At 39.7% G+C, this 18,387-nt stretch overlaps 1 protein-coding gene across 1 annotated transcript; it reads right to left on the bottom strand.

The window, feature by feature from the left end:
- Nucleotides 1-5,454: 5,454 nt before the first annotated feature.
- On the bottom strand, nt 5,455-16,853 carry LOC139693290 (insulin-like growth factor-binding protein complex acid labile subunit). The gene is made up of 4 exons (XM_071591402.1): nt 16,773-16,853; nt 11,361-13,505; nt 10,049-10,330; nt 5,455-5,667 (listed from the first exon to the last, which is right to left on the bottom strand). The coding sequence occupies exons 1-4, from the start codon at nt 16,851-16,853 to the stop codon at nt 5,455-5,457; spliced, it is 2,721 nt and encodes a 906-aa protein (XP_071447503.1).
- Nucleotides 16,854-18,387: the final 1,534 nt, after the last annotated feature.

Here is an 18,387-nt window from a genome sequence, read left to right as displayed (position 1 = left end):
TTTTTCGTGTGAAAGGACGACGCTGTTGACGATAGTGGGCCCTGGGTCCTAAACTAGGCCATGAGCATGGGGTAGGCGGAAGGCTGAATATAGAGGAAAAAGGGGTTAGTATTTGTACCAAATTTTAGGGAAAAAAATGTTCTGGTTTAGGAGATCTTTTGAGTACTTTGTTTTTTTTCGTGTTAAAGGACGACTCTGGTGACGATTGTGGGCCCTGTGTCCTAAACTAGGCCATGAGCATGGGGTAAGCGAAAGGTTGCTGTTAGAGGAAATAGGGTTTAGTGTTTTTTGCCATATTCTAGAGAAGAAATTTCTAGTTTAGGTGATATTGTGAAGTACTTTCTTATTTTTGTGTGAAAGGGCGAATCTGGTGACTGCACTGGGCCCTGGATGCTAAATTAGGCTATGGATATGGGTTATATGCCTACATTGTGATAGAGTAGGGAGTGTCGAGTGTTTTCGGTGATTTTCAAGAAAAGTACTTTTATAGTAGATATATTCGAAAACGTTTTCGTTACGGCCTCTTAGTTTCCGCTATAAAAGACGACCTCCCGCTTGGGCTAACTTCAGTGTAGATGTCTTTCTAGGGCCGTATATCATGTACTACATCACTCATCCTGGTCATACAATTGCAAGTGATTACAGGGAGTATCACTGAGTATAATATGTCCGTTGTAGTGAGATTACTGCAATGGTTAACGGGATTTACTTAGTTACTTCGTGCAAAAATATTTTTGTTGGTATGACTGATAAATGCAGAGCTCCAACGGCCGGTAAGTAGTCGTGGGCTAGCTCTTCGCGGGCCAAGTTCAGGTAAATATTAAACTAAGGTCATAGAAGTTTAGCAGAGCTAAAAGTTTTATGTTGAAGCACGAGTCAGGCGTCTTCGGGGGAATACTCTTGTTGTTTTTTGTTCTTATTTTATGTATGTTATCTTCTTTATTTAATCTTGTTTCTACTATTTGGTAAGTTCTTAATACGAATGAGAACTTAACTTCATCAAGTGAAAAGGAGGACCAAATTTTAGATGAATAGTTAAAAAAGCAGTGAACTGCAGTATACTGTTTGTTCATTAATCCTTCATTCTTACCTGTCCTCGATGGTAGAGAAAGTTAATTGTTCATCCAAAAGTTACCTTACACTCTGAAAGACCATATGCTATTTTATGTGTAAACATTTACATACAAACAGCAGCCAGAAAATGAAAAACGGGATCCACTGCATGATTAGTAAAAAAACTGGAGATTTCCACTTTACAATACATCAATAGCCAACATTAGTTATATATAGAATTCTATTAACCATAAGTGAAACAAAATTTGCAATGTGGTGATTCATATCCAAAAATATAACCCATATATAATATTAAAAATTGGACATCATTTGCCAGGTAACATAGCAAATTATCCTAAGAAAATCTTTCTATGCTCTGCACTGATAGGGGAAACCACCCTCTTGAAACACATAAATCAAAATGGAATTAAGCAGTGTTCAAAATAGGCTTACTTCTTTTGACTAATTCTACTGGAAAGAGTGTGTTACATGCCTATAGCCATTAAAATGGTTCTTTGTAACACTCAGGTATATCACGAATATTCATAAATTTGAGATGACCCAATCAGGATCGGACTCAATTTGGAACATTATCAATTGTTAGGCCTGCTCCTTACTGCAATACAACTTGCAGGCTAATGGGAAGTGTTCCATTTCCACTTGAATTTCACATGCAGATTATATAAAGGGAACTTTGTTCCAGATCATATGATCTTCAAATGGTACTTATAGTAACGTGTTCATGAAAACAGCGATGGGAAAGAGAAATTCAAAGGAACTGTAATTTACATTATTATGTAAGTTGTTCAATCTAACCTGTCTTTTATGTAGTAAAAAGAGTGCTAGTGTCCACCTGAAACTTACCTTAACAAGTGAAATACAAGTAACATGTGCCTATGTGTGGTAATTCAAAAGTGTAAAGAAATCATTTAATGGTGGTGGGATATTTAGAACAGAATTTTGTGGGCCTATACAGCTTTAACCATATGGAAAAATCGATTTAAAATCATCTTTGGTTCCTGTGTGGAGGAGATGTGAAATAAGCATTGGTGACAAAGTATAAGGAATGGAAAAATGAATTTTCTTTCGACTGGTTACAGTTTCCAAAAAAACATGGCACTACTTTCTCGTTCTCTAGCACTTTGCAGGTATTAAAGGCCAGAAGCTTTTAGACAATAGTTCAATCATGAGCTATAGGAATGTTAATATAAGAGAAATGTGTTTATTGTGCATCAGAACAGAGTTTGTCTCTTTTTGCATTTCAGTGAACATTTTAATTCGGTCTGGTGAGTGGCATGTCCTGTTGTTTTTGGGATTTTTTGTACCTTGCAAAGAAAATATACTGATACATTATTTGTTGATTTATTATTTAGACTAGATTTGGAATAGCTATAGACTGAACACTGCTTCAGTTCATAGCCTCTCCTCCCCAAGACAAAGCCTATTTAGGGTCACAACTATTTCCCTATCCCTACCCTACCTTCCATGCTTGCATAATGTTCTCCCCTCCATAATACCCCTGCCTTCAGTATCCATATACCCTACTGAATCAACCGCTGCATCCATCTCCAGCCTCTTTATGGCAATCTTCCAGCAATCCCCCCTCTCAAGAAATGTAATTAGGACTTCCTTATTTGTTTTCCTTTCTGTCCACTTCTCTTATTTTATCGCTCAAGAGTAGTTTATTTTAATACTTTATTCATAGGTTTATGTTTCATTCTCAAATGGGTTGATAGTTCAGGGATTTGTGTTCTGACTGCATTATCTGTCTTATTAAAAATCCATAAACACAGTAATCAACCCAAAGGTAGGTCTCGGTAGGTGATGGTATAGTGTTCACTAAATATTAAACTCATAACTGTTTGAGGAATTAAGACATTGGCAGGATATTAATTAAGGGATCAAGTTCCTTTCCCTTTGGTCTCCTAAGGAGGTCTAGAACCCTGTCAAAAATCACACAGCATGTGTGAATGGCAGAGGGTGTAAGCAAGGTGCCGTGTCTGGGAGTCAAAGTCAGGGCCTCTCTACCCTGTAATCCAATACTCTATCCCTGGGCTACCTCATCCCCCCAGCCATTGTGTATGCTAGTAGAAATTTCTGTATGAGGTATTAAAGACATCACTACAAATACCATATTCGTCATGGCAAACTATTCTTTCAAAGAATGAAAATGAAAACAATTTTATTTTTAAAATGCCATGCTAGTATGCAATGGTCGCTACTGCCAATTGCCCTTGGGGTAGGTTGGGTGTCAATAAGATGTCAGTTCTAGGATGTACTCCATATTTACTGTATTCAGGGGCTGATTTAGAATTCTGATGTCAAGCCCTATTGCTGCTAAATGACTTTGGGTGTGCCTCAACAAGTCTTTCTCCCTAGATGATGAATTTGGATGCAAGGAAGAGAGAGATTTATGTTTTAGTAATAGCCTAGAGGCATCAGTTTATGCAAGGATGTAATTACATGTATTTTAAGCTCTGATTAAGATGTTTAAGAGTTAAAAATTGATGCTAAACAAGCCAAGTTAATTAACGGAGAAATATATGCAGGCTTCAAACTATAAGTAAACATTTGATAGGGCACTTGGAATCTCTTCCTGAGTATGAAGAACGGCTTGTGCCCTTGGCCATGTTGACTACCAAAGCATGTTGTTTTCCTTAGATCAGACAGATTCGAATAATTGGCAGAGACCGATGAGGGGAAGAAGATGATGTAGCCAATCCTCTGGCTCGGATAGTTTCATTCCAAAAACGGACTTCGGCTCACTATTAAAGAAAGAAGGAAGCAAGGCTTTTTTAAATATTAAGTCAAATCTAAAAAAGAAGTGTTGTTCAATTTCAACGACATACAAATTATTTCTGAATATTGAAGTGAATGAAAAATATTTGTGACCTTTTAACAAAGGTAATTTATATCTTAATACATGCGTCCCACTTTGAACCAAAAAACCATAGGAAAAATCCTTTTAATATGAATGGTGGGCCTTAGAGATGCCCCTAGAGACTAACGTAAGTTGTTGTGCTATTGGCTAACGCCTTGATTCGCATGACACAGCAGAACCCTTCAATCATTTCCAGGTTTATGATATTTTACTAAGGCCTGGGTTGTCGTTTGGAGCATGGAGCAAGTACCTATTTACAACTGCAACAGGAAATCCTTGATGTTGACAAAATAGGGAAGAGAATCTGACAATGCAGCCCCGATGACCTCCATTCCAATAGAAAGAACATTGCTGATAGTTTTGATAAGAAGTGGAAGGGATAAATGTGTGAGGTTAAGAGGGGAATTGTACTTCTAGATTGGGACAAGTAAGGCCTTCTCATCGTTCTATGGAAGGCTGCTTGACCTCTCGCAATATATCTATGAATGGCTAGATAGTTTCAGATAGAACAGGTCACATATGTGAGTAATAGCAAGAGAGTGTGTGTTGAGGTGCTTAGAGAATGTGTTAAGCATTATAAAGGCGAGTGTTTTTTAGTGTTTTGGCAAAGAGAGTTGAAATTTATGGAGATGGTCTTGTAGAGCTATCTCACAAAAGAAAAAAGAATCACACCCGATCTTAAGAAAGTGAGGCATCTCCTTGAAAGGATGCCATCATTGGTCGTAAGAGACATGGATGCAATATTTCAGGAATTAATAGGAGATGTGATGCCATTAAGCATTTTGATTGACAAGATCTGTCTCAAAATGTCTTCCATTGAATTATGTATCCGGGAATCATTCCTAACATATACACCATTACTGTGAATAAGGTCCCTATTGTCAGTAGAAATGTCCTCTGAAATGATAAATTTTTAAAGAATGAATTGACTTGAATGTTGGCAGGCTTTTAGACTCTTTGTTGAATTACTGTTTATACTTATGCATACTCAGGAATAATGCATATCAAATCTAGATAGAAAAGAATATGAAATTTCTAGTGATTAAGAAGGATGTCTTACATATTATTCGTAGGAAGAAGATAATTTAATCAAGTTCAAAGTATTTAAGTGACTAATTCCTGGTGATGTCAATGAAAATCCTTGAAACTGATGCTGATATACCTTTTTAGACATATCTTGAAGATTAGCCAGCATAAAGACTATTTTAGTGAAAATTTTACTAATTAATTACTAATTTTATTAAATTTTACTAATAATGTCAACTTTCTTCATTCATTTTCTAAATTTTCATTGAACAATAATCACTTTTAGGGCAAAGATAAGTTAAAGAGTTTCCCTAAAAATTAATCAGGACTACCGATTATTCCAATGTCTAGAAAGTTGTCCATTTCATTCATACTACTTTCCACGGTTAATGTTTTCTCTATTAAAGGACTCTAAAAACAACATTACGTAAGAAAGACAGGCAACGAATTGTTTTCAAAGGGATTTTGGATTTGTGAAGTTATATTGCATGTGCTTACTGGCACAAGAGACCCTCTATGTCCACTGTGGTCGGGAGGATTAACTTTTGACTCTCCCATGCCTCCTCCTCAGCAACAGGTCTGATCTCCTGTTGCCAGTACTGAAGAAGTTTCAGTACTGGGCAACCGCAAACCAATAAGTTGTGTCCAAGTTTGCTGGAGGCTCGTGCAAATCGCCGGCCCTCATAGATCCGTGGAACGATTGCCATCTACGGAAGAAAGAATACATACAAATAGGTAAATTATAATTTATACATATACGAGGGTCATCCGGAAAGTAGTACCCGTTCGTGAAATAAAGACACAAAAGTAAATATTAACAAACATAAAAAATTTTATTTGAAAGAGGATACTTTAAACTACTTCTCAACATAATCTCCAAGCAAATTAAGGCATTTGTCATAACGTGTGACAAGTTTCTGTATTCCTGCTGCATAGTCCTTCGCCGCCAGCTCATTGAGATACGCGAGGGACCACCCATCTTGCACAAATTTTTGCATAATGCAGATGGTGTTTAACAATTTCATGAACAATTGTTCGAGAAACATTGGGAAAATGCTCACAGATGTCATCAATTGTGACGCGCCGATCGTTCCTCACGAATTCGTCAACTGAGCTCACCAGTTGGTCTGTAATGACAGACGGTCTCCCCGAACGCTCATCGTCGTGTGTGTTCCCCCTCCCCATGTTGAAGTTGCGACACCACCGCCGAACAGACGACTCGTCCATTACATTGTCTCCATACACCTCCTTTAATTGGCGATGAATATCACATGGGCGAACGTTTCTTGCATTGAGGAATTTAATCACTGCCCTCACTTCACAACTGGCGGCGTTCTCAATTTTTTTAAACATTGTAAACAATCACAGAAACAACACAGGCAATGCTAGCGTCACGCAACTTGGCTCAGAGAAGGCAGACAAGCCACTGAAGCTATCTGACCTCGTCCAGCGGCTACTCGCGTCGTCAGCACTTCATGCGGCACGAACGGGTACTACTTTCCGGATGACCCTCGTATATATATACGAGTAAAAGAATATATAGGTTATATTTATTAGTATTTGTATGTATAAATGTACATATATATATATATACATATATATATATATATGTGTGTGTTTGTGTGTGTGGGTCACGGCAGTCCAGTGGGTAGAGCATTGGACTGCTGACTGGAGGGTCCCGGGTTCAATTCCTGGGCAAGGCACCCTGGGCACCTGCAGCTCCACCCAAGCTAAAGTGATTTTTCGGGTACCAGGTCTTCCTGGGAAACCATAACAGGCATAGGGAAAGGAACTGGCCCTCCTACCCTGATGTGTGAATGTTCACATGCCATATAGGGTATTTTTTGAGAAAATTTTTCGTACTAGGTGATCACCATCACCTACTAAACTGACATTCGGGTTGATTACTGTGTTGTTATACCTGTATATATATACACACACACACACACGTGTATATACATATATATATATATACATACATATATATATATATATATATATATATATATATATATATATATATATACATACATATATATATATATATATATATATATATATATATATATATATATATATATATATATATATATATATACATACATATACATATATATATATATATATATATATATATATAATTGGCTGACACAACATAACACAAATAGAAAAGAATAGACACATATAAAAGAACACTTACACGGTAAATTGTTCGAGCTTTCGGCCCTCTCAGGGGCCTTCTTCAAGAGAGACTGAAAATATGCTATGGAACAGGAGAGGGGAAAGAGTTATGGGCGTGGAGGGGAGGTGTGGAGGGGAATGCTGGGAGGGAAATTAAATATGGCGGTTAAGGGTGGTAATTTTAAAGGAACGGAAGGATAGTATGTAGGCGGATTCACGAGTTCTCACCTCTATGTTGGTAGCTGAATCAGGTAGGGATTCTAGGATGCTGAGGGAAAAACACTGGTCGAATGAAAGGTTGTGGGAATTGGCGTGTGAAGGGATAGGAAGAGAAGAGAGTGAGGCAGAATTACAGGAGTATCGGTGATTATTCATTCGGATGGATAAGGGGGTAATGCATTCACCTATGTAGAAGGAAGTGCAATGCTTGCATGATAAAAGATAAATAATATTTTTTGAGAGGCAATTAGCGTGGGAACGAGGTGCGGGGGCTATGAGGGGATGTAGGGAGAGGGGAGTAGGCATAATAAGAGGACAGGTTTTACATCGGGGGCGGTTGCAAGTTGGGGAAATATTGGGAAATTTGTCACGGGGGGGCGCCAAAGGGTTGGTGGATCTCAGAAGGTTTTTGAGATTGGCGGGTCGTCTGTATGCGATAGATGGGCATTGGGGTAGTAAGGATGAGGTCGCGTCATTGTCATATAGAATTGGGAACAGTTCTTTAAGGAGGGTTTTCAGTCTGTGTGATCCGGGGTAATAGGTGGTGCAAAGGTTGAGTCCTGCGTCAGATGTGGGCTTGTTATTGTGTGGTGTGTGTGGTCGGGTGGAACGGTGGATTTTATTTCGTAGCAACTTTTCTGGGTAACCGCGTTTGAGGAGTGCAAGGTGTAGATTGGCAAGGTATTTGTTGAGAGTGGCTGTGGTGTTGCAAATTCGGTGTCCGCGGATAGAGAGAGAGTTAGGAATCGAGCGTTTTGTGTGTTGAGGATGACAGCTAGTGTGGTGAAGGTATTGCTGATGGTTAGTGGCTTTGATGTGTACTGAAGTAGTGAATTTGTTGTTTTGAAGTGAGATGTCTGTGTCAAGAAAGGTGATAGTGGAGTCTGAAATGGAAGAGGTGAATTTAACCGTGAAAGATGAATTTAAGGCGGATAAGAAGTTGTTGAGAGAGTCAGAGCCATGTGTCCAGAGAATAAAAATATCGTCTATGTAGCGGACCCAGAAAAGAGGTTGAAGGGGTTGCTGTGACAGGAAGGTCTCTTCGAGATGGCCCATGAAGAGATTGGCGTATGATGGTGCCATCCTCGTTCCCATCGCTGTGCCTTTTGTCTGTAGGTAAAAACAATTTTGGAAAGTGAATGCATTTTTTGTAAGGACGAAAGTGGCAAGATTGAGGAGAAATTCCGTTGAGGGGCGCTGGGGTAGGGGGCGCAGAGAAAGATAATGCCGGAGGGAGGATAAACCTTCTGCATGGGGAATAGAAGTGTAGAGTGAGGTAACGTCGATGGTGGCCATAAGTAGGTTGGGTGTGGAGGGAATAGAGACGGAATTTAGACGGTCGAGGAAGTGGTATGTGTCTTTCGTGAAGGAGGGCAAGGAGAGTACAAGTGGTTGTAGGTGGTGGTCAAGGAATGCGGAGATTCTTTCGGTGGGAGAATTGTAACTGGAAACTATAGGACGACAGGGGATGTTGGGTTTGTGTATTTTTGGGAGGAGATAAAACTGGGGTGTTCTGGGGTTTGGGGGTGAAAGTAGGGATATGTCTTGGGAGGTGAGGCCTTCTTCTGGTCCGGAGTGGAGGAGAAAAGACCGAATTTCGGTTTGGAAAGTTTGTGTTGGGTTTTTGGTTAGAGTGGTATAGGTGGATGTATCATTCAGGTGAGCGAGGGCTTTGGAAATATAATCTTTGGTGTTTAGAATTACAACAGAGGAGCCTTTGTCGGCGGAGGTAACAACGATGTTAGGATTGGACTGTAGGGTTTTTAGGGCATGACGTTCGTTCATGGAGAGGTTATTTTTCGGTCTGAGATGTTTTCTGAAGGATTGATTGGAAACTTTTTCGATGAGGAGACGTATAAAAATTTCGACAGGATGGTTACTAGGAAGGGGTTTTGGCTCATGAGTTGAAGCCGGGCGGAATTTGTCAAGTGCGGGATTGGTTTTTAGGTTACTGAAAGGTTTACTTTGTGATTTCCAGAAGGCGCGCCATCGAAGGTTTCGGCAGAAATTGAGGGTATCAGTGAGTATGTTTATGTGGTTTATTTTTGGTGTAGGGGAGAAGGATAGGCCTTTGCTAAGAACGGATATTTCATTGTCTGAAAGGCTGGTGTTTGAAAGGTTTACAATGTCATGGGCATTGTCGGGGGGAGGGGGGGTGTTGGGATTGTTCGGTGGTGGCTGGCGTTTTGGAAAAACCGGAGGGCCTTTGGGAGGAGGGGGAAGGTTGTAAATGCTGCGGAGGTCAGGCTTATATTGAAAGAGTGGGGGTGGTTGAGGAGGAGGTGGCGGGAAAGGGTGAGAGTGTGGAATTTTGAGATCAACTCGGAAGTAGGAAATATACAAGTTGGACAGCTTTTTAAGGAGAGTTTGACACCCACCTTATCCTTATGCAATACCAATGCATTCGTGAACAACACAAATCAAACCTTTTTTCCCTCTTTAAAATAATCTCTTTGGCTTCTGCTCACCTAATTCCACAACTCAACGCCATAATTTCGTCTGCCCTACGTTCCCTCCAACAAAAACGTCAAAAAATATATTTCTGGTCCACTATGATGTATAACATTAATATTTTCCATTGCACAAGTTACTCATTTAAAGAATAATACATCCTTAATGAATGTCACCTGCATTAAATATTTTCTCATATCCTATTCAAGATGTTCTTTCTCTCTAAGGCCACCATACCTTCTCTTCCGGGAGTTGTATTTCGGATATCTCATTGTGACGCAAATCCATCGTCAGGTTGTGAGAGTTGGGCAGTTCCAGGTGGTCCTCTCTTTGTACATAGCGACCCTCTGACTCATCCAGACTCTTTAACATAAACTTTGTAATGCCATTGATGAAGAAGAAATTCCGGTACGAGACCTTCTTTATTCTATTGTAGCTGAAGTCTACGTGTCTCAGCTTCATCAGGTGACGAAAGTGCTCTGGGACATTGGCGATGGCATTGTGTGATAGGTTCAGTATCTGTTGACCAAAATTTTTAATTAAATTATATTTAGCCTAGGATAGTGATTTGGGTCAATTAAGATTAATAACATGCAGGACATGCATGGCTGATCCCGAAACTATGAAGCCATAATATATATTTAGAGATAAATAACCTCATTAGAATAAAGAGAATACGCACTTGAGTGCATGATCAAAGTCACAAGAGGTGCCCCAGGTTTTAAAGAAAAAGGTCACCTCTAACTAGAGATAAGACTGTATGTCTATGGCTACGACCCTTGACAACAGAAGCCAAGCCTTCACAATATCAGTTGCTAATAGACAAGATAAAGCAGAGAATACGATGATACAGCTCCAATGACCACCATTTCAATTGAAAGGACATTTTCAATTGTTTATAGACTTTAAAAAAATGCTGGAATAGGTATGTGGGGTCCTAAGTAGAGTGTTACTTCAAAGGAAACAACGAAAGCCTCCTCATTGTTTTAATAGAGCCTAGTATTATATAGTAGCCTCGACTTCTGAAAATGAATTACTTATACTTTCTTAACAGAACGCAAAAAGTGCTTGCTGATCATGACTTTTTGAATTGCTTATTTCCCAATGAAAGATAATTTTCCAAGAATTCCCAATTAACTTTTTAGAGCACCTTTTACTTCTATATGTCTGTGCTGTGTCTTTTGATTTTTAAAGCATTACTGGAGGCTATTAGAGTACTTTTGAAAATATAAAGCACTACAGATATGTAGTTTCCTCACTTTATGAATTTATTATTTCATTTTTTCTATTCTGTTTTTAATAACAAAGGATTATCTTTTAATTTTCAATTCCTTATATTCACAATATCAACCAAACTTTCTGTCAAACTTCTGTCAATTAATGTATAAATAAATTTCTTTGAATTATACAGGCAACATAAAACCAACTCTATATTACTTTTACTTATATAGGCAATACTGTATAAGTCCTCCACAAATTTGTATATCAATTGATTTCTACAAATCTGCCATCCCATGATATGCCCACATCCATAGATATGCCCACTTACCTCCAGTCTGGGCATTAACTGCAGAATCCTGTCGCAGTTCCCCCTTACATTTATAAGTTCATCTTCTGAACATCCAGGGATGGAGATCTGGTTCCTGGAGAGGTCAAGAGTCCTCAAGTTTTTCATTTCAATCTTTGATAGCAGCAATGGGAAGTTGTCAGTTTCCGGGCCCATGAAGAATTCATGACCAAGAGTGTTGTTGGAAAAATCAAGTAGCTCCAAAATCGGAAAATTCATTCCCGACTCATATAAGTGCTCATTATCCGGAACCCAGAAGTTAAGGATCGTGTTTCCTGTCAAGCTGAGAGACTTAAGGCTACCTCGAACACTGTGGACTGCTGGGAAATGTTCCAGTCTGTTGTAGGACAGGTCAACATGGGTCAGCATGGTGAGATTTCTGTGTAAAATGCCATTCCGAGTGAAAGAGACTGTGGTATTGGATGTGTTCATATATTCAATCATTGGTCCAATGGTTTTGATGTAGTTCCATGAGAGATTGAGTCGCTCCAGGGAAAGGGTTTTCTCTAGAGTGTTGACATGGATGTTGGCCAGGTGGTTTCGTGCCAGATTGAGCTCAGTCAACCGTGGTAGAGATACATCCGGGAGTGAGTTGAGCTTATTACCCTCGAGATTCAAAAATAAGGGTCCCCTTTCGGCAAAAGTCCAGTTCAGGGGTAAGAATATTCCATGTGGCAATGAGTCCATTTGGTTATCACTAAGGTCGATTAATCTCAGCCTACCTCCTGCTGAGAAAGTGTTAACTCCCAAGGTTTTGATCAAGTTGTGGGAAAGGTCAAGGTGTTCCAGTTTTGGGGTCCAGTGTAGTAAACTTTCAGAGATATGTGTAATGTCATTGTGTGAGATTAGAAGATGAGTGAGGCGTGAGTTTTGTTCCAGTAGATCCTCAGGTAAATAGGTCAGAAGATTGAACGAGAAATCCAAATGTTGGAGGTAAAACAGGCCAACAAATATGGTGCTCCCTAGATATGCAAGACGGTTGTGATGGAATGTCAAGTGACGAGTGAACCTCCCGCCAAAATGTTGACCTTCTCCCAAGCCAACCCCACTAGGTTGACTGTTCAACAGTTCCTCTACCACTTCTTTGAAATCTGGCTCTGGTTGATTTTTCCTATTGTATGGGACAGTTTTATTTCTTATAGTGTAATCTTGTATCTTGACAAACATAGGAAGGGTAACCTCCATGTCCAGTAATCTCATCTGGTTCCCTTCCAGGTACATTTCCTGGAGAGATAGAAGTCTTTCAACGCAGGAGGCCGAGACAAATGTTATACTGTTGTATCGAACATCCAGGATCTCAAGTTTATCCAGGCCACATAGACTTTCTGGAAAAGCTATGATGCTATTCCCACTAAGATTCAAACATATAACCTCCTTATTTGCACTAAACACATCCTCTGCCAGGAACTCTAACTGGTTTCCTTGGAACTCCATCTCCATCACCTTTCCGAAAGGCTGGAGGTCAAATAATGTCTTTAACTTGTTGTTGATAATTTTAAGGTGAATAACGTCAGAAAATCTCCCTAGAGCCTCATGGGGAATATATTCCAGGGCAGTATTTCTGATGTTAAGAACATCTAAAAGGGTTGCACTGGATGATCCAGACATAATATCTTTGGGGATTTGCGACAGCCCAGGACAGTCAATCATCAAGACCACAAGATTATTAAGACTCCTGAAATGAAGATTGCTCAATTCCACAGCTTTATTGGCTAAACAGTAAATGGATAGTAGTAGTTTTGCAGACACACTCCCTATTGACATTGTGTCCTCTCCAATTTTAACGTTGACCGAGGAATAGCCATTTGCTGGAGGGTCACAGCCATGTACTTGTAGATCAAGGATGCTGAAACGCTGGACATCCACTAGGGTTATATACTGGTATGGATTAACTTCTATGTATTCATCACAAATCAGTTCAATATCTCCAAAGAAACCAAACTTTAAGTGCACATGATCATTGCAGTGGTATGATATTGAATTACGGTGCACATATTTGGTACAGTTCTGTTCGTGCTTAAGGGTTCTCAGTTTGGTCCCAACATCAGTTCCCACAGTCACTGAGCCTTGAATCAGGATATGGAGCAGAATAAGGAGGTACGTCATCCTTCTGATGGTTGATAAACCCTGGGGAGACCATAGACATTCACAAAATGTACATCAAACCATTTAAAGGATAACTAGATGAATCAATAATCAGTGCATATTAAGTCATAGTAGGCATAGGTCATCCCTATTATTAAATTTACTGCCAAAACAAGTTCATGTAACTGAACTAAGCTTTTTAATCAGAAAAACCACATCATTGGCATTGAGGCGGTTTATGTTTCGATTGAAATCTTTTTTTTTTGCCTTGAAGAATTTACCTTCTCTGGCAGAAAAAGACACCCAGATCTTTAACCATTAAACATGAAAATTTAACATTTAAATTTTGTGATAGACACAGCAAATTGATGAATTCCAGTCCATACCTTCTCCGTCAACAAGCAATAATCTGTTTTTTAACTCTTTCCTGAAATAAAAAGTCATTTCTAGGAATATTTTTATCACATGAAACCAGCTTTAAAATATTATTCCTATAACTTTTGTTTCATTTTCCCTGCAAATTGGCACGAGGTTACCTTTCATAGGGTGCATTCAGAAAGTAATGAAATTAAATTTCCCGCTCGGTTCCAATAGGTCGGAGGGGAATCAAACCGCTTGGAGTAAGTGGGGGATGGTTGCTAAGCTTTGCCACAAAACTGGTCTCAGTGATCTCTTAAGTTACTTTTAAAAAATAATTTTCTTACTTTCAGATTCACACCCTGTAAAAAATGTTGAATTTATAAAAGTTGCAACCAAACTTGCCAATTACGAGGGTCATCCGGAAAGTAGTACCCGTTCGTGAAATAAAGACACAAAAGTAAATATTAACAAACATAAAAAATTTTATTTGAAAGAGGATACTTTAAACTACTTCTCAACATAATCTCCAAGCAAATTAAGGCATTTGTCATAACGTGTGACAAGTTTCTGTATTCCTGCTGCATAGTCCTTCGCCGCCAGCTCATTGAGATACGCGAGGGACCCATCTTGCACAAATTTTTGCATAATGCAGATGGTGTTTAACAATTTCATGAACAATTGTTCGAGAAACATTGGGAAAATGCTCACAGATGTCATCAATTGTGACGCGCCGATCGTTCCTCACGAATTCGTCAACTGAGCTCACCAGTTGGCCTGTAATGACAGACGGTCTCCCCGAACGCTCATCGTCGTGTGTGTTCCCCCTCCCCATGTTGAAGTTGCGACACCACCGCCGAACAGACGACTCGTCCATTACATTGTCTCCATACACCTCCTTTAATTGGCGATGAATATCACATGGGCGAACGTTTCTTGCATTGAGGAATTTAATCACTGCCCTCACTTCACAACTGGCGGCGTTCTCAATTTTTTTAAACATTGTAAACAATCACAGAAACAACACAGGCAATGCTAGCGTCACGCAACTTGGCTCAGAGAAGGCAGACAAGCCACTGAAGCTATCTGACCTCGTCCAGCGGCTACTCGCGTCGTCAGCACTTCATGCGGCACGAACGGGTACTACTTTCCGGATGACCCTCGTACAAATTGTTGGAGCTGACACTTATGATTTGAAGGAATTATCTTTCAGGTAATATCCATATGAAAGGCACTAAATAAGAATAGTCCAGAAATGAACCCAACATGCATTAATATACTTTGAGAACCTTGATTGCAAGCATAGCCTAATGTTGCAGAGAGTGATCATGTTTTTCATGATCATATGGAAATTTTTGTAGGGAAGTGGAAGATACGCTGGGATAAGTTTGTGAGGTCCAAAGTGGAGTACAAGCTTTCAAGGGGTCAACAAAGTCCTCATTTTTCTATGGATGGCTATTTATCTCGAAATACATGGCATGCTGGCTGGATAGTTTCCATACAGGCGGAACAAAAAGTTTAAATAGCAAAAATTAACAATTCTTATTCTACAACATATTAAAAAGACATTTTTACTAGAACAAATATACAACTTCATTAGTGATGAAATAAAATACAACCAAAGAAACAGAATGGGTTGTATTACATAAAGAACAATATTGAGTAAAGGGAAAACCAAAAGCAGCAGGACAGAAGACGCAGAGGAAGAAGACCAAATTAGTTAGAATAGGACCATGGAATGTTAGGACAATGATGAGGGCAGGGACATTTGAGAATTTTAAGCAAGAGGTGGGAAGGGGAAAAATAGATATTTTAGGTCGATGCGAGGTGAGATGGAAGGATAGCGGGGATTACTGGAGTGATAAATATAGAATAATATACAGCGGCGGGGATGAGAGCCAACAAGGGGTCGCCATAGTATTAAATAAAGAGGTAAGAAGAAGCGCAGTCAACATAGAACAGGTAACAGATAGAATATTACTAGTAGAGAGAAAAGCAGAACCAATGAACTTGGTTATTATTCAGGTATACATGCCACCGAACAACCATAAGGAAGAAGAGGTCGATAGGATATACAATCAATTAGAGGACATAATCGCATGTGTTCCTGCTGGGAAACATTTGATAGTGATGGGGGATTGGAATGCGACGGTAGGCAAAGGAAGAGACTGTGATGAGGTGGTGGACTACGGTTTAGGCATGGGGAATGACCACGGGTAGAAAGCAGCTGAGTTCTGCAGGAGACAGGGGTTAGTCATCACCAATACTTGGTTTAGACACCACAAAAGACGCAGGTATACATGGAAAATGCCAGGAGACTCAGAAAGGTATCAGCTAGATTATATCCTGGTTAGACACAGGTTTAGGAACAGTGTGATAAATTCGCACAGCTTCCCGGGAGCAGATGCGGACTCTGACCACAATTTAGTTGTTATGAAATGTGGCATCCGTTTAAAAAAGATAAGGCAAGGGCAGTGGGTTAGAAAATGGAATGTAGAAGCATTAAATCGATTGAAAAGGAAAGAGTACCAACAGGAGGTAGAAGAAATCATGGAGCATGGTAAAGAGCTGAATACTATGGAAGAAAAAATGGAATGTATCAAGAAAGGGTTATCGAGAGCCTCAAAAGACACTATTGGAACCGTTAATGGGAAAAGGACTAGGAAACCATGCATCACGAATTAGATGATTACAAAGATGGATGAGAGGAGAAAATGGAATAATGTAAACACAGTGTTAGGCAAAGCGAAATGCAAAGAGTTAAACAATGAATTGAGGTGGGCAAAAAAAAGCAAAAGAAGGATGGTGGAAGACCGAGTGTGAGGATATGGGAAGTTTGCAGAGGAAGGGTGAAATTGGTGCACTGAACAGCAAAGTTAAATCTTTATTGGGAAGTATGAAGGGAAGATCTATGCTAAGAGCTAGAGATAAGGTGGGTAAGATAATAGTTGACGCAGGAAAGATCCAAGAGAGATGGAAGGAGTATATAGAAGAACTGTATAGTAAAGAACTTTGACCAACAAAGTAAGACATAGAAAAGGAACATGATGTTGAGGAAGATAGCTAGGATAGGAGGTCCAGGCATACTCGACAATGAGATAGAAACCACATTAAGGGAGATGAAACTAAATAAGGCTGTGGGGGTGGATAGCATTCCTGCGTAACTACTGAAATGTTAAGGAAAATGTCGGAGGAAGACGCTGTATAGGTTGATTCGTAGTGTCTATGAGGAAGGAATCTGGCCGGTAGACTCTGTGAGATCAGTTTTAGTTCCAATTCCGAAAAAGGCAAAGGCTACATCATGTGAGGGCTACAGAACAATAACTTTGGGATCCCATGCAGCTAAAGTTGTTCTCAGGATAATAAACAAAAGGATAGAGAGTAGGGCAAATGATTACTTAGGGGATGATCAGTTTGGGTTTAGGAGGGGAAGAGGTACGCGGGATGCCATTGCAGTAATGGGATTATTAATCGAGAGGAATATAGGACACAACCAGGAGGTATTTGCCTGTTTCATAGATTTCGAAAAAGCGTTTGATAGAGTTAATTGGGAAAAACTAATGAGTATATTGCAGAAAATAGGAAAGGAGGCTAATCCACAACCTGTACATGTCTCAGACTGCTCAGGTGTGAGTGGGGAACGGGGAGTCCGGTTGGGCAGTGTTAGGAAGGGGTGTAAGGCAGGTTTGCCCATTGTCACTGTTGCTGTTCAACCTGTATGCAGAGGAAATGATCAGAGAGGCATGGGAAGAACTGGAGGTAGGAATGAAAGTGGGTAGGGAATTCGTAAAATCACCTAGGTTCACTGATGACCAAGCTTTAGTTTGTCAGTCAGCCAAGGGGCTGCAAGCATTGCTTAGTGAATTGGAAATTCAGTGCGACAGGTATGGGATGAGAATCAATATTAATAAAACAAAGGTTATGCAATTTTCTAGAAAGAAAAAGGCTAAGCTTATCATTAAAATAGTAGGGCAAAAACTAGAGCAGGTAGAACAGTTTACATATCTCGGAAGTGTTTTGGACCAACACGGTCAAAGTAGTTAGGATGTAAGGAGAAGAATTGCGCTAGTTAAAGAGGCTTTCACGAGGAGGAGGGAGTTAATGACGGGGACGTTGAATAAGGAAGTTAAGAAAAGACTCATAAAAACTTTAATTTGGAGCGTAGGTATGTACAGCACGGAAATGTGGTCATTGAAGCAGGAGGATAGATGTAGACTGGAGGCTTTTGAAATATGGATATGGAGAAGAATGGAGAAGGTGAAATTGACCAAGAAGAAAACAAATGAGGAAGTATTTGGTAAAGTGGTCAAAGAAAGGGATTTGTTGGGAGTAATCCTATGTAGGCAGGAAATATGTATGAGGGGCATATTGATCTGCAGTGGAATGTTGAAGGCTGTAATATAGGGGAGAATGTTGGCTAACAAGGAAAGGGAAGGAACAGGATAGGGATGTTGGATGGGATGAAGGGAGAAAGAAAGTACTCAGAGCTGAAGAGGGACCTGATGTAGAGTAGGATGTTGTGTTTGGCTAGGGGTCACAAATCATTTAATTAGTAATTACGTCCATC

This window comes from Hetaerina americana, unplaced genomic scaffold (assembly GCF_022747635.1).
Source record: "Hetaerina americana unplaced genomic scaffold, ioHetAmer1.1.p SCAF_46, whole genome shotgun sequence".
Classification (NCBI taxonomy): domain Eukaryota; kingdom Metazoa; phylum Arthropoda; class Insecta; order Odonata; family Calopterygidae; genus Hetaerina; species Hetaerina americana.
The sequence above is the reverse complement of the archived record's forward strand: the minus strand, read 5'-3'. Positions and strand labels throughout refer to the sequence as shown.